Source organism: Aquarana catesbeiana, unplaced genomic scaffold, assembly GCF_042186555.1.
Source record: "Aquarana catesbeiana isolate 2022-GZ unplaced genomic scaffold, ASM4218655v1 unanchor236, whole genome shotgun sequence".
In the NCBI taxonomy this organism is placed as follows: Eukaryota; Metazoa; Chordata; class Amphibia; order Anura; family Ranidae; genus Aquarana; species Aquarana catesbeiana.
In genome coordinates this window covers 896,566-916,877 of record NW_027362664.1, presented here as the reverse complement: position 1 = coordinate 916,877, position 20,312 = coordinate 896,566, and the positions used below count along the sequence as shown (strand labels likewise).

The following is a 20,312-nucleotide window of genomic DNA, read 5'->3' as shown; positions in this document are numbered from 1 at the left end:
CACTTTGGGTAAAAACTCCGGACTGGGCCGCATTACCACCTTGTCCTGATGAACAAACAGAAAGGGTTTCTCACAAGAAAGGGCGGCCAACTCCGAGACCCTTCTTGCTGAGGTTATAGCCACCAAAAAAAACTATTTCCTAGTCAATAGGATCAAAGGAATATGCTTAATAGGCTCAAAGGGTTGACTCTGTAGAGCTGAAAGCACTTAGTTCAAGTCCCATGGGCACAAGGGTGGTCTAATTGGTGGCCTTACATGTAGTACTCCCTTGATAAAGGTTTGTACCAACGAATAAGACGCAATTGGCCTCTGGAAAAAAAACGATAAGGCCGAAATCTGTCCTTTAATGGTTCCTAAGGACAAGTTTAAGTCAATTCCTGCTTGCAGGAAGGTAAGGTCCCTCCCAATTGTATACTTGCGAGGGTGCCATCTTCTCTTCTCACACCATGAGATGTATGAATTCCAGACTCTATGGTAAATTTTTCTAGACACTGGCTTTCTAGCATTTATCAAAGTAGCCAGAACAGAACCACTGATACCATGGTCTTTTAGTACTCTGGTCTCAATAGCCATGCCATCAAATTCAGCGACCATAAAGAAGGATGGTATATTGGACCTTGGGACAGTAGGTCTAGACAGAATGGAAGACACAATGGGTCCTCTACTGCCATCCTCACAATCTGTGAATACCAAGACCTCCTTGGCCACCAGAATTACTGTTTTCTGCTCCATCTGTATTCTGCGTAACAGGTGCGGCAGCATCTGGATCAGAGAAAAGGCGTAAATTAGAGAATACCGCTCCCAGGGAACCACCAATGCATCCGTCCCCACGGCAAGTGGATCCCTGGTTCTGGACACAAAGCTGTCCACCTTGGCATTGAACCTGGATGCCAGGAGATCCACCTCTGGCATCCCCCAACACTGGCATATTTGAAGGAAAACTTCGGGGTGAAGGGACCATTCCCCTGGCAACAACTGCTGACGACTTAGGTAGTCTGCCTGCCAATTGTCCACCCCTGGAATATAGACTGCCGACAGATATGGTACTTGTCTCTCTGCCCAATTCAGTATGTGATTTATTTCTTTTTGGGCTGCCCAGCTCCGGGTACCCCCTTGGTGGTTGATGTATGCCACCACTGTGGAATTGTCGGACTGGACTCTGACCGGAGACCCCCGCAGCCTGGCCGTCCAGAATATGAGGGCCAAACGAGCCGCTCGGATTTCCAACAGATTGATCGGTAAGGTTTTTTCTACCTGGGACCATTTTCCCTGTACAGAGGCCTCTTCCAATACTGCTCCCCAGCCGAGACGACTGGCGTCTGAAGTTACCACCTTCCAAGTTACTGGTGGAAAGGACTTCCCATTTTTTAAGTTGCTGGTCTTTGACCTCCAAGAGAGGTCCTGTTTTACCTTTGGGGATAGAGATATTGGATGATCCAAGGCTAGGACAGACTTGTCCCAAGCCTCCAGGATCGTTCTCTGGAACAACCTGGAGTGAAACTGTGCATAAGGAACTGCACTGAAAGATGACACCATCTTTCCCAGCAGTCTCATGCATAATCGAATTGAGGTCTTTCTACCCTTTTGATTTTCCTGACCAGCTCCACTATTGAGCTGACCTTCAAGGGGGGTAAAAACACCCTTTCCTGGGTCGTATCCAGGATCAAGCCTAGATATGTCAAGATTTAAACTGGATGAAGAGCTGATTTGTCCATATTCAGAATCCAACCTAGGCATCTCAGAACATGAACTGTAGTTGAAACGTTCTCTATCAGGGTGGAATAGGACTGGTCCTTCAAAAGAAGGTCGCCCAGATATCCTATCACCGATATCTTCTGAGACCTTAGAGAGGCCAATACTGGAGCCAACACCTTTGTGAAGACTCGAGGGGCTGTAGCCAGACCGAACGGTAGTACTACAAACTGGAAATGACACTCTTCCACTGAGAAGCGTAGAAACCTTTGATGTTGTCCGAAAATCAGTACATGCAGGTATGCATCCTTAATGTTTATGGATGCTAAATAGTCCCCTTTTCTTAGAGATGCTTTTACTGAACGAACCGATTCCATCCGGAAAGTTCGGACTTTTAGAAAGGAATTGAGGGATTTGAGGTCCAGAATGGGCCTTACTTCCCCATTTGGCTTTGGCACTGTGAATAGGTTTGAATAAAACCCCTTGAACTTTTCTTTGTGTGGAACCTTGATAATCACCCCTTGCCTTTTTAGTTGTTCTAAGGCTAGGAATAGGCTTTTCTTCTTTTCTAGATCCGAAGGAACTGTTGATCTCAGAAATCGATTTGGGGGAAAATCGCTGAACTCTATTTTCTAGCCCTGCATTATAGTGGAGATAACCCACTTGTCCTGCACCCACCCTGCCCAAGCATCTGTGAACCGCCACAGTCTGCCCCCCGCTTATAAGAGTGGGGGCGCCTCTTCACAAGAAGGACTTGGCATTGGCCTTATTCGGCTTCTGAGTCCAAGTTCTTTTCTGACCCTGAGGACTTTTAAAGGCAGGTGGTTGAGGCCGTCGATACTTCTTGGGAGAAGATGCGCCTGGCCCAGGAGCGTTCGGAATCTTAAAGGAAGGCTGCTTATTCCTTCTTTTTACAGGAAGCAAGGAGCTCTTTCCTCCTGAGATCTTTTGGATATACTTATCCAGATCTTCTCCAAACAAACGTTCCCCATGAAAGGGAAAAGCCGCAAGTAGCCTCTTGCAAGGCATCTCGGCTGACCAGTTCTTTAACCACAAAACTCTGCGCATATGCACTGAGAGTAGCGCAAAGCGAGACATCTGCTGGATTGAGTCTTTTAATGCGTCTACTGCAAAACACAAAGCGCGAGGAAGTTCTGTCAATTCATCAGAACATTCCTCCAGAACAGGTAGGTCCCTGACCAGTCTTTTAAAATGGTCCTTCAGGGATTGACAGATCCCAATAGCCGCAACAGCTGGTTGTACTGCTGACCCGGCCACCGCAAAGGCCTTTAGCAAAGATTCCAGCTTTTTATCTGCTAGGTCTTTAAACCCTTGGGCATTATCCACTGGACAGGTTGAGCTTTTATTTACTGAAGAAATAGCAGCATCCACTAAAGGTGTATCCCACCTTTTTTTGAACTTTTCCTCCATCGGGTACAAAAAAGAAAACCTTTTAGGAGGTAAGTATATTCTGTCCGGATGTTCCCAATCAGCGTAAATCAATTGCTCCAATGATGGATGCACAGGAAATGGCTGAGAACCTTGCAGAGGTCACAAGGATCCCAATGTAGAACAGGAAATTTCTGGCAATTGTACAGGGGGCAACTTAAAACCTGCTCTTACCATTTCAGTTAAAGACTGGATAAACAGCTTTTGGGATTGCGAAGCCGTCAACGGTTCCTCCGAACCTGAGTCCCCTGCAGAGGACTCCTCTGCTTCGGCATCTTTATCCCCTATGGCCACCTCCTCAAAATCCTCTGCCCATTCAGGATCCAAATCACAAGGACCCAATTGGCTAAGGGAGTCCTGGTGCTTAAGTGACTCAGCACTGGGACCAGGCTCAGGAGAGGGCGATCTATTTTGTTTCTTTCCTCCCTGCGTTACTGAGGCAATCATACCCGCTATTTTGCCTTCAAGACCAGCGAGAGCTGACGTTAAGTCATTCTTAGTAACATAAGCCAAAGCAGGGACATTGGTGGTGGCCACAACGCCTGACAAATTCAATGGCTCAGCCAGGCCAAATGCCACAGGTGTTTCAGGGGAGACAGGTGCTGCAGTAGCCTGAGGTTGATCTCCTGTTTTTGAAGGAGTCGCTTTAACCCCTGGATTAATCCTGCTGCCTGCACCTCTTTTCTGGAAGACATGCTTACAAGATGTGAGGAAACTTACTGTGCTATATGGCTGTATACAAAGCCTACTATAGCCTCCTTGCAAAGTTTGCTAATGCCCGACTTAACGTGCCCCGCTCTGTGTCCCACTGCGACCGGCTCCTCTGAGCCTTAACGAACAGTACTGACACACGCAGGCGCCTGACTTCCCTATGCGTGCGTCGTCACGTGGCGTACGCAAGCCCGGGACTTACTGCGCACGCCCACGGGAAACACGCGGCCGCGATGCCGCTATGCCACACACCAGAGCGCGTGCAGGAGGGAGCAGGTTGCACGCGCCATCTGCACATGCGCGCTACCCGCATGCACGTGCCTGTGACCCTACACGCGGTCCCTAACAGGGAACCTAGTCTCTGTGCAACCGCTCTCCGGAACCACCCAGTGGACACAAAAGGCACTACAATCTGGAATAGACATAACATTACTTATATATATATATATAATGTAATAAAATGGGGCCTCCAAAGGAAACACTCATCGATCCTCGCAGCAGAGCCTGAGATAGGCCCAATCTTTTCCCATCACCGCGGGTAACGCCACTGAGGACCTTCAGAGACCGGGTCCCCTTTTGTTTTAGGGTCCACACCCCTGGACCTGTAAAGCACCCTTTAGGTTTCCTTGGGCAAATAAAAGACCAGGAATACCATATCACAAGGGTGCAGCTCCATAAGGAAACATTACAGGCAAGACCCTGTTCTTGAACCAGGGCTCGGGTACCATCCACTTTAGCATGATATGCCATCCGAATGGATCCGATTATAACATCCTCACCGGGACATTATCTGAAGCAAGAGCTTTCACAGCCGTGACCATCACCTTCAAGACACTGACAAAAAACGAAAGGTACTTCCTGTATGGGAGGGGTTATATGGGAGGAACCTTCTTACTATTGGTTGCCAGTGTCCAATCACCTAAAGGTAGCATATAAACCCAGATAGTCATTACTATGGTGCTCTGTGTCCCGTGATGTACGATAAAGAAAAATATGTTCAAACACGCAAACACCGTTAAAGTCTATGGGCCTCGATGAATGTTGTACCTGGGGGTGTCTATAGTATGCCTGTAAAGTGGCGCATGTTTCCCATGTTTAGAACAGTCCAAGAGCAAAATGACATTTGTAAAGGAAAAAAAGTCATTTAAAAGTACTCGCGACTATTAATGAATTGTCGGGTCTCTGCAATACACATAAAAGTAATTGAAAAAAACGGCATGGGATTCCCCCACAGTCCATTACCAGGCCCTTTGGGTCTGGTATGAATATTAAGGGGAACCCTGGACCAAAATTAAAAAATAAAATGCGTGGGAGGCCTCCCAAATTCCAGACCAGGCCTGGAGGTCTGGTATGGATATTAAGGGAAACCCCACGCCTAATTTTTTTTTAGAAATGGCGTGGGGGTCCCCTCAAAATCCATACCAGACCCTTCAGGTCGGGCCAAAATTGAAAAAAAAATGGTGTGGGGTCCCCCTAAAAATCCATACCAGACCCTTATCCGAGCACGCAACCTGGCAGGCCGCAGGAAAAGAGGGGGGGACGAGAGAGCGCCCCCCCTCGTGAACCATACCAGGCCTCATGCCCTCAACATGGGGAGGGTGTCCCCATGTTGATGGGGACAAGGGCCTCATCCCCACAACCCTTGCCCGGTGGTTGTGGGGGTCTGCGGACAGGGGGCTTATCAGAATCTGGAAGCCCCCTTTAACAAGGGGACCCCCAGATCCCAGCCCCCCCTGTGTTAATTGGTAATGGGGTACAAATGTACCCCTACCATTTCACAAAAAAAGTTTTAAAAATGTTAAAAAAGACGAAAGTCGGTTTTTGACAATTACTTTATTAATGTCTTCTTTCCCCGCTTCTTCTTCTGGTCTTCCTTCCGTTTTCTTCTTCCTCCATCTTGTTCTTCCCCCACTTCTTCCTCTGCTTCTTCCTCCGGTCTTCTCCTCCGGCATCTTCCTCCGGTCTTCTCGTCCGACATCTTCCTCCGGCTCCGACCTTCGGACGATCCGCCTCAATGGAAGGCTCCCGCTGTGTGACGCTTCTGTTTTTGTGACAGCTCTTATATAACTGAGGGTGGGGCCACCCGGTGACCCCTCCCCCTCTGACGCATGGGGACATCCCTTTGGCTTCCCCCGTGGTGTCAGAGGGGGGCGGGGACACCCGTTTACGTAATGGGTGACCCCGCCCCATTCTTACACCACATGGGGAAAGCCATAGGGAAGTCCCCGTGCGTCAGAGGGGGGAGGGGGTCAACGGGTGGCCCCGCCCTCAGTTATATAAGAGCTGTCACAAAAACATAAGCGTCATACAGCGTGAGCCTCCCATTGAGGCGGATCATCCGGAGGTCGAAGCGGGGAAGAAGTCAGAGGAAGATACCGGATGAGAAGACCGGAAGAAGATGCCGGAGGAGAAGACCGGAGGAAGAAATAGAGGAAGAAGCGGGGGAAGAACAAGATAGAGGAAGAAGAAGAAAACTGAAGGAAGACCAGAAGAAGATGGAAGAAGAAGCGGGGAAAGAAGAAGACATTAATAAAGGAATGATCAAAAACCGGCTATTGTCATTTTTAACATTTTTGACACTTTTTTTGTGAAATGGTAGGACATCTAGCTCACATTAACCCTTTCACTGCCAGAGCTGGTTTTGATTATTTTTCCACACATGTTAAAATGCAGATTTTGGGCCTGAAGATTAGATAAAACCCCCCAAACATATATTTTCTGAAAGCAGAGGCCCTGGAGAATAAAATGGTGGTGGTTTCAATTTTTTATATCACATTACTGATGATGTCAATCGGCAAAAAAATACACTAAATGGAAGTTTAAAACACACAACTACAATGCTTTGCCAATTTGATGGTAAAATATAAAGATGAGGTAGTGCTGAGTGAATAGATAACCAACATTCGGTGTGCCATTGAAATGAAGAATAACTTTGGTACTCAAAAACAGCCCCTAGGTGACACTTTAACCCAGGGGTACCCAACCCTTTGAAGAGTGAGGGCTACTTTAGTGACTTGGTAATCAGTTGTGGGCCACAATGAGTGTAGCGGGCGGATGACAGGTCTGTGTCCACTCTACATATGCAGCGCAGACACGGACACAGCCCGCTCTACACTATGCACCTTCCAGTCCTTTCCAGCCAAACAGAAAGGGACGGATCCACTTCTGTTTTTTTTTAAGTTGATCGAATTGGAAATAGGTGGTGTAAAAGGACACAAGTCCATTTACATCTGACGCTCTATAGAGGTGAATGGAGGGTCCGATTGGGTCCGCACGAAAAATGGAAAGGCAGACCAAATCGGACTGATTGAGTGAAGGGGACCTAAGGCTGCTTTCACACTAATGCAGCTCAACTGACCTCAATCTTCACTTCTTCCTCAGGATTCCTGCAGGTATCGCTGGCTGGTGGGTATGGGTGGTGGCTGCTTCTGTCCCCCAGGTGGGTATGGATGGCGGCTGCTGGGGTTCCCCAGGTGGGTATGGACGGTGGCTGCTGCTGTCCCCCAGGTGGGTATGGACGGTGGCTGCTGCTGTCCCCCAGGTGGGTATGGATGGTGGCTGCTGCTGTTCCCCAGGTGGATATGGACGGCGATTGCTGCTGTTCCCCAGGGGGGATACAACTATACAGTAGGTATAGAATGATGAGGAAAACGTACAGTATTACGGTTATGGTCCACCATCACTACATTACCTTTTTAGCAAAAGTCTGTGGGCCATTGAGAAGGCTTCTGGGCAAGGATGTGGTTTGGCATTGGCTTCCTAAGCATGATAATGCAGTGCAGGAAATCAAACATTTGGTCACAGGTACAAGAGGAGCTCCACCCAAAAAGGGAAGCTCTGCTTGTTTACTTTCGCCCCACCTACGGTGCCACATTTGGCACCTTTTGAAGGGAGTGGGTACCTGTTTTTGACAGGTACCCATCCCAACTTCCGGGAGACCTCCCTACATTGAGATTCCTTAGAAGTTCGGCCCCCCTCCTCCTTCCTTCACTGTTGGGCCAGTTAGAAAGTGCAGCACACTTTGCGCATGCACAGTAGGGAACCGGCTGTGAAGCCAAAAGGCTTCACTGCTAGTTTCCCTTACCACGAATGGCAGCAGCAGCACCCGAGAGCATGTTGCTAACATTACAAAACTATTGCCTGAATGTTGTCTATAAACCTGGACCTGAAATGTTCATTAGTGATGCTCTTAGCAGAGCTACAGCAGCAGGTGACACACCTGAATGTGCACAACACACAGTCTACAATGTTCTTCAAATCTTTTATTTAAGCAAAGGACATGGTTCAAGGACACACAACATTGCATAGACACATTGGCATACAGTACAGCACAACCCAAATCTTGAGATACTAGAAACAGAAGAAGACATTATGCCTACGAAACATCCAAGGCATCATTTATATCCCTGGTTAGTCATAGAGAAGACAATCTCAAAACTGGACAAGGCTAGGGCAGCCCCATGGATAAATTGCTCGGCAGGGTGAGCCCACGGAACCAGCCCAGAGCATTTTCCAAACTTATAAAAAGAAGAGTACCATAGAGCCGTAGAGGCACTAAACAGAGGAACGAGAAAAAGATGGTAGAGTGTAAGAAGAAGAAAAGAGCAAGATGATAGAGAGAAGTGAAAGGTAATAAGGAGAGGGAGAAAGGGAGAGAGAAAAGGGGGGGAGAAATGTGAAATTGCGAACCACATATGAGATAATCGGAATGCATGAGCAGTATCCCCGAAGTACCTAATGTATTCAGAGTCTTAACAGGCTCATTTTAGTCTACAGAATCACATTCAAAAAGGGTTCAGCCCTCATCAGAGAAGACAAACATGTTCCATAACGACCAAGTTTTGGAGTAACGTTCCTGCCGATGACGAGACGACGAGATCCTCTAATTTGTTAATTTCCTCCACTTCTTTGAGCCACGTTCCAATGGTCGGAGAATGTGAGGATTTCCATTTAAGAGGGATGCATGTCTTAGCGGTATCAAGAAGATGGCGAATGATTGATTTCTTATAGACCCTCCCGGGATTATTGGAAGCATGAAGAAGAAAAAAGGCTGGGTCGTCCGGAATCGGCTTTTCCGTGAATTTTTGAGCGATACGGCTGACTTCTTTCCAGAAGCGTTCTAACTTGGGACAGATCCAAAAAAAGTGTAGAAGTGTGCCCCATTCCTCCTGGCACCGCCAGCAACAATCTGAAGTTGCGGGAAAAAAAATTTGTAGCCTCACCGGCATTCTGTACCATCTGGTTAAGATTTTAAAATTAGTTTCCTGCACTCTTGTGCAGATGGAAACGTTATATGTAAATCTAAGGATATGTTGCCTTTGTTGCCAACTAAAAGTGTGACTAAGATCCCATTCCAACTCCCCAAGACAGTGTAGTAAATAGGTCTCTGGGAGTGTGAGCAATAGATTATAGGTGGTCGATAGTATATGTGGCATCACTGCATCAATACTCCTTTAGAGTTCTGAGATGTTTGCAAAATTTGCTCAGGGGGAGGGATATGAAGAAATTAGTGAGATGGAGAGCCCTCCAAAACTCCAGGCAGAAGAAACCCGAGGGGTTAGTGAGATCAGAGATTGATGGCCAACCTTTATCCTTCACAAAAGGAGAGGCCTGGTAACAGCCAGACACCCTCAGATTCCGAAAGGCTGTATCTTGGTATCCCGGGGTAAAGCGCGGGTTCCTCAATATTGAGAAGAGTGGCGAAGTCGGGGAAGAGAGAGATGCTTGCACAAATAGAAATGAACAAAGTCGTGTGGTCTGGCCAATAAGAGGATGGTTTTTCATGTCCCTAGGCAATGAATGGTAAAACCAGGGGGGTCTACCGAGAGATATGGCCCTCTGAGCCTGTTCCATCTGAACCCATAATTTGATATCTTGATGTCTATTCCATTCAATGAGCCTATTCAGATGAAATGCCTGATAGTATTTACATACATCCAGCACCACCGGTCCCCCATATTGTTTGGGTAGTGTGAGTTGACCTCTTTGAAAACGTGGGTGTTTATGGGCCCATATAAATTTAAAATAAAAACTTCTGAATCTGTTTGAAATAGTTAGACGGGATATAAATTGGTAGAGCCTGTAGGAGATATAGGCATTTAGGGAGGATACTCATTTTGAGGATATTGCATCGGCCAAACCATGAATGAAGTCCCAAATTCCATTTGTCCAGGAGAGCACAAACTCTTTTTAGTAATGGAGGGAAGTTTAATTTGAATATCTTGGATATGTTGGAAGGGATGAGTGTGCCCAAGTATGTCACCGCAGAACTATTCCATTTTTATTTAAAGTTCATCTGAAGTTGTGAGATAAGGGGAGATTTATTCCGATCGCTTCGGATTTAGTAAAATTGATTTTGAGATTGGAGAGGGCTCCATACCTCTCAAATTCCTTAAGGAGGTTCGGGAGTGAGATCAGGGGATTAGTAAGGGAAAATAACATGTCATCGGCGTAGACCTTCTGTTGTATGTCTCCAACGTTTATGCCAGTAACATCCGGATTGAAACGTACAGTACATAAAAAAGTTCCAGTGACAGGCGAAGAGGAAGGGTGACAGTGGACAGCCCTGTCGTGTCCCATTCGTAATTTTGAAAGGGTCCGACAGGAGCCCGTTGGTTCGGACCTGAACTGTGGGGCATGAGTAGATTGTAGAAATCCACCGGAGCATATTGGTACCAAAACCTGCTTACCGGAGAACTGAAAGCATGTACCTCCAATTCACCCTGTCAAAGGCCTTCTCAGCGTCTGTACCTAGAAACACACATTGGGCATGGGATTTGTTGGCTATGTGTAGCAAGTTTTGGACCTTGGTGGTATTATCCCTAGTTTCTCGGGTTGGGACGAAACCTACTTGGTCTAAGTGGATCAGATGTGGATGTTGCTGAATAGCAGAGATTTTCGATAATAATTTGAGATCCAGGTTGAGCAGTGAGAGCGGCCTATAACTCCCACATGAGGTTGGATCTTTGCCTTCCTTTGGGATCACTGATATGTGAGCTTGCAGAGTATCTACAGCAAAGGATGAGGTGGATTCCACATTATTGAACAGTTTGACCATGAATGGGCCGAGAGAGGGTAACAGTGTTTTATAGTATTAAATGGTGAAACCATCCGGACCCGGTGCCTTTCCTGGTTTAGTTGTCCCTATGGCCCCTTGAAGCTCCTCAAATGTAATGGGATCTTCTAATGCTTCACTAGCCACATTTGATAAGTGGGACATGAGCGAGGAAGATATATAGGAATCTATGCATTCCCACAATGGAGACACGGTTTTCAGATTGTATAGGGATTCAGAAAATCCCTGAAATTCCCGAGCAATGTCGTGGGGCATTGTGATTTTGGGCCCAGTAGGCTTACTTAAGTGTGATATATAGGTTGCCAGTTTCTGCTCCCCAAGGGATCTAGCTAGAATTCTGCCACGTTTGTTACCAGACTCATACGATATTTTCTGACCAATCTGTAAGGCTGCTTTAGCTTTAAATTGCAACAGGTCCGTAATTTGTGTGCGTCGAGTGAGAAGCTCCTTCTCCAGGGAAGATGTTGGTGCATGTTTATGATGGGCCTCTAAGGCCCATAAGTCCTCCAGTAGGGGCGTCAACTGTAAAGACTGAGTTATGCGTTTAGCCAGGAGGAACGGAGGACAGTCCTGTAGACTTGTCTTCAGAAGGGATCAAGGGGACATTAAAGTCACCGCCTACGATCAGCTGCCCCTCAATGAAATCTACTAGGCGCTCTAGTGTCTTGCCTAAGAAGACATCATGATGGTTATTAGGGACATAAAGATTCGCCAGAGTGACCTTGACAGCGCCAATCATGCCCTTTTATGAACAGGAAATTATCTTCCAGATTTATAATGGTGTCCAGGTAACTCCATGGAACATTACTCGAAAGAAGGATAGACACTCCCCGTGATTTTGCTGTCGAATTGGTCGAGTGATAGACCATCGGGAAGGTCCTATTCTTGAGTATGGGCAATTTGTTGTCTCTAAAATGGGTCTCCTGTATGAAAGCTACATCTGATTTTAGGCGATGCAGATCCTGTAAAAGCATTCGTCTTTTCCCAGGCACATTGAGGCCCTTAGCATTAAGCGAGATCACATTGATAACCTCCATGGTTAGGGTTGTGGAAGGATGGGGATGAAGGAGAAGGGATGAGGGGGGGTGAAGTAGAAAAAGAGAAAAAGCGGGGGAGAAGGAAAAAGAGCAGAAAACTAACTAAAGTAAAAGAATACTAAGATGGTAGCAAACTATTGCTTATATTCCCACCAGCAAAAACTGGAAAGTGAGCGATGACCTATGCGGGGGTACAGATAGACACAACCGAGAATAGAACTCCAGCTGCCCCTACCCATCCCGACCTTGGTAGGTATTGATAACATTTAAACTGAAATTTTAAAAATTATAATGAAAAATCATAATGCGACATGCATAGAAATGGGCGGCAACATTCAGGGAATCAACACATGTTAAGACCCACATGAAACAAACAGATACTTCAAACATTGCGTCTCATAGTGCAGTAGGTGGTAAAGAATAGCTCCTGTGCGGAATTTGAAGTGTTTAGGGATCGAAGAATATCAACTCCTCAAGACCCTGATCACTAACGTGAGATCACCATGAACCCTCAGAGGGAGAGGTTAACCACCCGCCTCCCCCATGTGGGGACCTCCAATTCTTCCTCGCCACTCCATACATATTTCAGCATCTCCCTAAGCATGAGCAGGGCCTACTACAAATTTGGATCCACCACTGGGGGTGGGGGGTAAGGAGGGTGGGGTGGGAAGGGGAAGGTAAGGAGGGTGGGTGGGAAGGGTGACCTCTAGACCATAATCCCGCCAGTCAGACTTGGTTTGGTCCCATAGAGGAGCTTGGCTCAAGTAAGGCAGCTCCCATATGATTTGTGAATCCCTCTATAAGCAAATCAATGGGAGGTCCTGGAACCTCAGCAGAAACACTATAGTAGCAGGTAGCTCACTAAAATCATTTAGGCACTATGTGAATACAATAATGAGCATGGTAAGGCAGCACAGGCATGTAAGGAACAATAATGCACTTAGCAGGAAAGTATTCAGGCTCAAAGACCTTGGCTAAGAAGTATGCTGGAAGACGCTGAAGTCACTGCTATATGAAGATTGTAAAGCAGAAAAAACATTGAGGCACAAAGACCTTGCAACCATAACATTTGTGGTATCCCTGCATGGAGGTGGCATAGGGATGCATAAATGAGAGGGACTAATGGTGGTTAAAAACTTTTCTTATTTCCACTGAAAGATAAAACCAGGCAGCGCTAAGGGGGTAAACCTCCCGGCAAACCCTTTCAGCAAGGAGCAAGTCAGGCAGGTGTAGGCCAGCAGCAGAGACTACTATGAACATCCGCCATTAGTCCCACAGTCCCATGCTGTTTATGACTCATGGTACTGCTCCCCGGAGGATGCTTAGGACCTCCTCCACAATCATTGTTGGCTTGTTTGAGGGGGACCCCGGGGCCCAGAAGAACCAGGGTGACCTATCAGGTATGGGAGAAGCTGGAGCCAATTTGGAACCTGGATAGGCTCCACATCCAGGAAGGTGAACAGCTCTGGTAAGTCTGCAGGCATACACAAGGTAAAGGAGGTGGAGGCTTTTCGAAAGGTGACCATCAACGGGTAGCCCCATCTGTACGTGGCGCCCTGCTCTCCTGCCAGGTCTAGGACTGGACGCAGGCGGGCCCTGCGCTGAAGAGTCACCCTCTAGAGAACCGGAAGAATTCTGATGGGTGCACCATCAAAGTTCACACCTCCCCTCTCCCATGCTTTGCGGATGATCAGTTCCTTCTGAGAGTACCGATGCAATCGACGCACCACATATCAAGGTCTATTGGGATCAGTGGATCTAGGGCCTAGTGCTCTATGAACCTTGTCGACTAACACATCTGCCTGTGGGGAGTTTAAGACCCTTTGGAAGATGGCACTCACCATGGCTGGCAGATCTTCGGTGCCCGTTGCCTCCAGGAGACTTTATTTCTGCGGCTTCTGTTTTCCAGGTCCTCCAAGTAAAGTTGAAGGTCCACCAAGGGAGCGCTCCAGGGCCACCACGGGGTGTTTGAGGGAGGATAACGAGGACTCTCCAGTATCCACCCGCTCCGAGAGAGATTGGACCGCTTGGATGTCCCGGTGGTGCGTCCCCTCCACCCAAAGAATCAGGGCCTCAATGTCCTGTTTAGTAGGTAGGGCCTGCAGAAGCGCCCAGATATTTTCATCAAGATGTTTTGTCTCCCTACAGAGCGGGGAAATTGTCACCCCTGACATGACCAGACAGAAGAGTGCAGGAGTCTCTGGTAGAGAATCCCAAACGGAGGAACGGCCAGGAGACGCAGGTGGGTCCGGTATTAGTCGAGGTCCTAGGCCTGACTTACGAGGTGCCGCCACAATGGCACCTGGAGAGGTGCGGTACACGCTCTGGAAGAAACGGTGAATCTCCCTCTGGGATGTGTGGAAGCGGGTCGCTCTAGCTGATGATCTGGTCCTGTACCGTTACACAGCTAGCATGCCGGTAAAACAGACGGTTGTATCCGATAATATGTCAAGATAGGCAAGGGAAGCCCAGGAGCTCACAGAAGACACATTTTCACACAGGCATGTCCAGGCCACGCCCCCAGTCTACAATGTTCAACAGGACCTGGATGTCCTGTCACAGATCAGTTATTCAGATCTAAACGTCACAGACCAGCGTTTGCTTCACATAAAACAGCACACAGAAATTGACGAGAGTTTGCAAGCACGTAAATCTGCTGTTCTGAATGGTTGTCCAGATTCAAAGATGGAAGTGCCATTACTTGTGAGAGAATATTGGACTTTCAGACATGAAATCGGCATTCAGGATGGCATACTTTACAAAGGGCCAAGAGTCATCATTTCTAAATCTCTAACATCGGTGACAAGCATTCATGCCAGTCACATTGGTGGAGAAGCATGCTATAGGCAGTCACGAGATACCTTATTTTGGCCCAACATGCAAACTTTGTTAGCCGTTGCTCAGCATGCAATGAATATGCACAGGCACAACAGAAAGAACCCATAATGTCACATGTGCTGCCCACCTGGCCCTGGCAAATTGTAAGCATGGAGTTACTGAATTATACCGGGCAAGATTTTCTACTGATTGTGGATCACTATTCTGATTTTTGAGAGATTGAGCACCTTCCTGACCTGTCTGCTGAAACTACAATCAAGCATTGTGAAGTACAGTTTGCACGTTATGGACTGCCGGACAGAGTAATCTAGGATAATGAACCTCAATTTGCATGTGAGCAATTCAGACAGTTCTCTACAGATTGAGGGGTTTGAACATCTTACCTCATCCCTGCAGCACCCACAAGCTAATGGCAAAGCAGAATGAGCTGTAAAGATATTAAAGAATCTTTGTAAGAAGTCCCAATATGATGGTAATGACCTGTAGAAAGCCATTCTACATTGGAGGAACACCCCAACCGAAGGCCATACAGTAGTCTTGCATAGCACTTGTTGTCAAGGAGAGTGAAGACTTCATTACCTGTGGCAAACAAATTGCTTGAACCTTGTGTGGTTACAGGTGTACTGGAGAAACTCTGACATAGAAAACAGATCTCCAAACTGACATTTGATGTGTCTGCCAAAGACTTACCTGAGCTAAGAACTGGAGAGTCAATCAGTATGAAGCTGCTGCCTGGTGACAGTACTGGTCACTGGAGACTAGGCACCTGTGTTCAGAGAGTTGCTCCTCATTCATATCTTGTGGATGTGGAAGGCAATCTCTACCGCTGCAATCGAGTGGACCTGCAAGTGGCAGAACAAATCACAGCACAAGCCTATGAGCATCCTGCACATGATCCTCCTGAGGTGCTCAATGCCCCTAGTCCTACAATGTCCCTTGTCCTACAATGCCCCATGTCCTACAATGCCCCTAGACCTACAATGCCCCATGTTCTACACTTCCCTGTGCCCTACAATGCCCCGTGCCCTACAAAGCCCTGTGTCCTACAATGCCGCATGTCCTACAATGCCCCTAGTCCTACAATGTCCCTAGTCCTACAATGTCAATAGACCAACAATGCCCCTAGTCCTACAATGTCCCTAGACCTACAATGCCCCTAGTCCTACAATGTCCCTAAACCTACGATGCCCCTAGTCCTACAATGCCCCTTGTCCTACAATGCCCCTTGTCCTACTGGACCACGTAAGCAAGGCAGAGACTACGGTCATATTTGAAGAATACCACGAGGATGACATAATGAAGCCACATATACCAGTAATTTCATCTGTACCAAACACACCAGCCAGGAAAGAGAGCAGCTCTTCAACACCTTCTGGAGCTGAACAGCATTCCCCAGGCAAAATCACTGTGGCCTTGCGCAGAGTTAGAGTTTGAAGATGGCCAAATAGACTCCATCTGTAGTGTATCTACCAGTAACACAGCATGTTATGTTTAAGACTGTTCACAATCTGTTTTTAGGTTGTTTACACATTTTTAGATTGAATGTAAAAAAGGGAGATGTTATGGAGTTCTTATACAAATACAGGGACTCTATGGTAATATACTCTATGGTAATATTGCATTGCTTGTACTTCCTGTTTCCTGTTCTGTGTTTGCTGTTCCTGTTATACAATTCAATATGACTCCTCAAACAGCTTGCAGTGTCTTCATTTCTATACTGTAAAGCGCTGCGTAAACTGTTGGCGCTATATAAATCCTGTATAATAATAATACTTGAAACAGCCGTATTCACACTACGAGACATTACTTTCTTCAGTTGCAGTTCCTCTGAGTTCCACAAGATGGTGATCTCACCTCTACCCAGGCAGGAAGTCTCTATGGAATACAGACAGGAAGTGATGTAATGTACACAGGACATTCTATTTGGAAGGACATAGAGAGGAGATTGCTGGATCTGGTGGCAGAGGAGGTAATATGTAGATTAACCCCTTCGGGGGGGGTAAGTTGTTGATGAATATATCTTGCTTCCAAATCTGGCCATACATGGTTCAGTTTTATCGTTCATCCAGCAGGATGAGAGGAAAAAACTGAAGCGATTCCCCCATCCACACATTGGAGGGGGATGGGGGAATCCTCCCGCTGCACTATTGTATTCTGACAATGGGGGGCGCTCCTCCGCTCTCAGAATACACAGATCAGTGATGAAGCTATTGGCTGCAGCCGCTGATGGAGTGACTTTTATCCGGCAGTGACCACACATGGATGGAAATGTGACCGATCCCTGCTGAACCAGCTGAATTTCCATGTCTCTATGGTCACCATAAGTGACTTCCTCCCCTCCCCCTCATCTCCTTTATTATGTAAGTCATGCTGAGATAATCTCCCATTGGCTGAGCAATATTCTCATTTGTCTCTGAGCTCCTTCTTGCTATTCCTCGTCCTGCCTGTTGTTTCCTTGGATTGATTTTCTGTGTAGTGACCCCGGCTTCATCTCTTGGATGCGCTCGTCTGTTGCTTGTCCTGACCTTTATCCTGATTCCTGGATCTCCTCCTCATCTCTCCTCCATATCCTCTTACACAGCTTTTCTCCACACCTGCAGTGACCCTGGGGGGTGGAAACTTGGCACCGCCACACAGTAAAATCCATCCCCACCATTAGGAGCTCTGGAGAAAATTGTCTGATATTTACACTCCGTTCCTCCGCACGTCACCTGATCACATGAGAGCTTACTTTCACAGATTCCTGACAGATTTCTGTATGGCAAAGGTCAAAGTTCACACTTCAGTTTAGGAGAGGAAGGACACACCCATGAACAATTATTTGGTTTGCACAGGAGCCTCATATAGAGGACCCCACAAATCTGAGATGGGGGGGTCCCTCCATCTCTTTTTGTTTTCTGATGCTCTTAGGATGTGGGCGGATCCTTGGCATCTTCACTAGCAAAGTGGGACTGTTGGTCCTGTGCTGTATGTAATGATGTCAGAATGCCTGCAACAAGCTTTGAGCCTGCGTGGTGTGGGGGTCCTTTGTGGGTAAATTATATCTCAGTGGGGCTTTAATAAAACGGAGACCTGAATGGACAAGTGAGGAGGATTCTGGGAATATCATTTAATTTTACTATTTGTGTTCATATTCTACAGTTTTCCTCCTGTCACTGTCTATTTCTCCATGGAGGAGTGGGAGTATTTAGAAGGACACAAGGATCTCTACAAAGACGTCATGATGGACAATCAGCCGCCCCTCACATCACCAGGTAAGAGGAGACTTTATTGTAAAGGAGAGAGCAGTACGGAGGGTCCACCTAGATCCCCCATCATCTGATAAACACATAGAAACAATGTATTCAGTCAGTGTGTGTGTTTCCTACAGATGGATCCAGTAATGAGAACCCACCAGAGAGATGTCCCCGTCCTCTGTATTCCTGGGATTCCACACAGGAAGGTCACACCATCCCTCACCATCATCAGGTAGATGAGGAACAATCACTGATAGTATCATTAGGATCTGTACATTATCTAGATTATTACAATTGACGTCATTTTTATTATATATTCAGAGTGGAAACCTGAGAGATTCTAAAGTTGAAGTTAAAGAAGAGATAAAAGAGGAGGATGATGAGGATGGGGTGATGGAGGAGTCAGAGTCTCTAAACGAACACAAAGATCTGTACCAGGACACCATGGTGGAGTCATCCAGCTACAGAAACCCACCAGAGAGATGTCCCCGTCCTCTGTATTCCCGGGATTCCACACAGGAAGATCACACCATCCCTCACCATCATCAGGTAGATGAGGAACAATCACTGATAGTTATGATTTATACACAATGATGTTTGATACAATCATTGATTTATCATATATTCAGAGTGGAAACCTCAGAGATTATAATGATGTTAAAGAAGAATATAAAGAGGAGGATGAGGAGTATGGAGTGATGGTGGAGTTATCAGAAGGACACAAGGATATGATGGCGCCACCAAATACCAGGAACCCACCAGAGAGATGTCCCCGTCCTCTGTATTCCTGGGATTCCACACAGGAAGATCACACCATCCCTCACCATCATCAGGTAGATGATTGACAATTATTGGTAGTTGTGATTTATACACAGCTTGTTTTTTTTTTCTTTACTTACTTTTTTTATTAAAGTTTTGCAAATTTTACAAACTTTTACTTATGAGTGCATCATAAGGCAAAGTGATGCAATATACAATATGACAATCAAGAAACCATTAGTGAATACAAATATATCAAAGCAGAATTCTTATGACAATATGTTATGGAGTTCAGATCCAGGTACATGGGGGGGAGGGGGTGTTAGGGGAGGCAGTGGACAACTTTATACTTAAGCAAAAAGGCAGAGAGAGAGGGTTGTGTTCAGCAAAAAGGGTAGGCATCGTCAGGTTCAACAGAGAGTAGTACTGTGTAATCAACGAAGTAAGGCGGTAGTGTCAATATTGAAGTAATTGAGCCATGGGGCCCATGCGCGCTGGAATTTAGGTAGGGTTAGGTTTGCTTTGGGGGACATAAGTTCCATCTGTAGATGTTGATTAACCACTTGCTGACCGGCTCAAGTGGCACGGGTGCACAAAACAACGTACCCATATGTCGCTGCGTCATCCGCAGCTAGCGGTCGATGTCCGCTGGTGGCACGCGATTGTGACACAGAGAAGCAGAATGGGGAGATGTAAACAAGGCATTTCCCTGTTCTGCCTAGCAACATGACAGGGATCTATTGCTCACAGTGATCGGGAGCAGTGATCTCTGTCATGTTCTAGTGAGCCTATCCCCCCACAGAACACACTGAGGGAACACACTTAACCCCTTGCTCGCCCCCTAGTGTTTAACCCCTTCCCTGCCAGTGACATTTACACAGTAATCAGTGCACTTTTATAGCACTGATCGCTGTATAAATGCCAATGGTCCCAAAATAGTGTCAAAAGTGTCTGAACTGTCCGCCATAATGTCGCAGTCACGATAAAAATTGCAGATCACCATCATTACTAATAAAAAATAATAAAAAAAAAATATTAATAAAAATGCAATACATCTATCCCCTATTTTGTAGACGCGAAAACTTTTGCGCAAACCAATCAATATACGGTTATTTTAAAAAAATTTTTTACCAAAAATATGTAGAAGAATACATATTGGCCTAAACTGTGGAAGAAATTTTGTTTTTTGATTTGTAATCCTGAGATTATCAGATGGGCTCTTATGGCTGCTGCGAGGGGTTCCGTCACTAGAGCAAATATTAACCGGGAGAGGGGGCATCCCTGTCTTGTTCCGTTGGAAATCGTGAAAGGGTCAGAGGTCATACCAGACATCCAAACCCTTGTTGATGGGTGTGAATATAAAGCTAGTATCGCAGTGTTGATGTTGGCTAAAATACAAATTTTCGGAGGACTGATGCAGGAGGTTTCTGGATTAGTGGTATCTGTGGAGGTATTTAGGTTGTATAGGGATGTGTAGAAATCTCAAAAGCAGTTAGCGATGTCTATGTGATTACT

General features: G+C 46.4%; 2 protein-coding genes across 2 annotated transcripts in view; one reads left to right on the top strand and one right to left on the bottom strand.

Annotated features, from left to right (window-relative positions):
- The window catches only part of LOC141121984 (uncharacterized), a 583,368-nt gene that overhangs the window by 218,621 nt on the left and 344,435 nt on the right, over nt 1-20,312 (bottom strand). The gene's annotated exons all lie outside the window — the stretch shown is intronic.
- The window catches only part of LOC141121987 (uncharacterized), a 481,910-nt gene that overhangs the window by 309,371 nt on the left and 152,227 nt on the right, over nt 1-20,312 (top strand). Inside the window, exons 7-8 of the mRNA XM_073611772.1 lie at nt 18,360-18,587; nt 18,668-18,871. Of these exons, the coding sequence (XP_073467873.1) occupies nt 18,360-18,587; nt 18,668-18,871 (432 nt within the window). The remainder of the gene's footprint in view (nt 1-18,359; nt 18,588-18,667; nt 18,872-20,312) is intronic.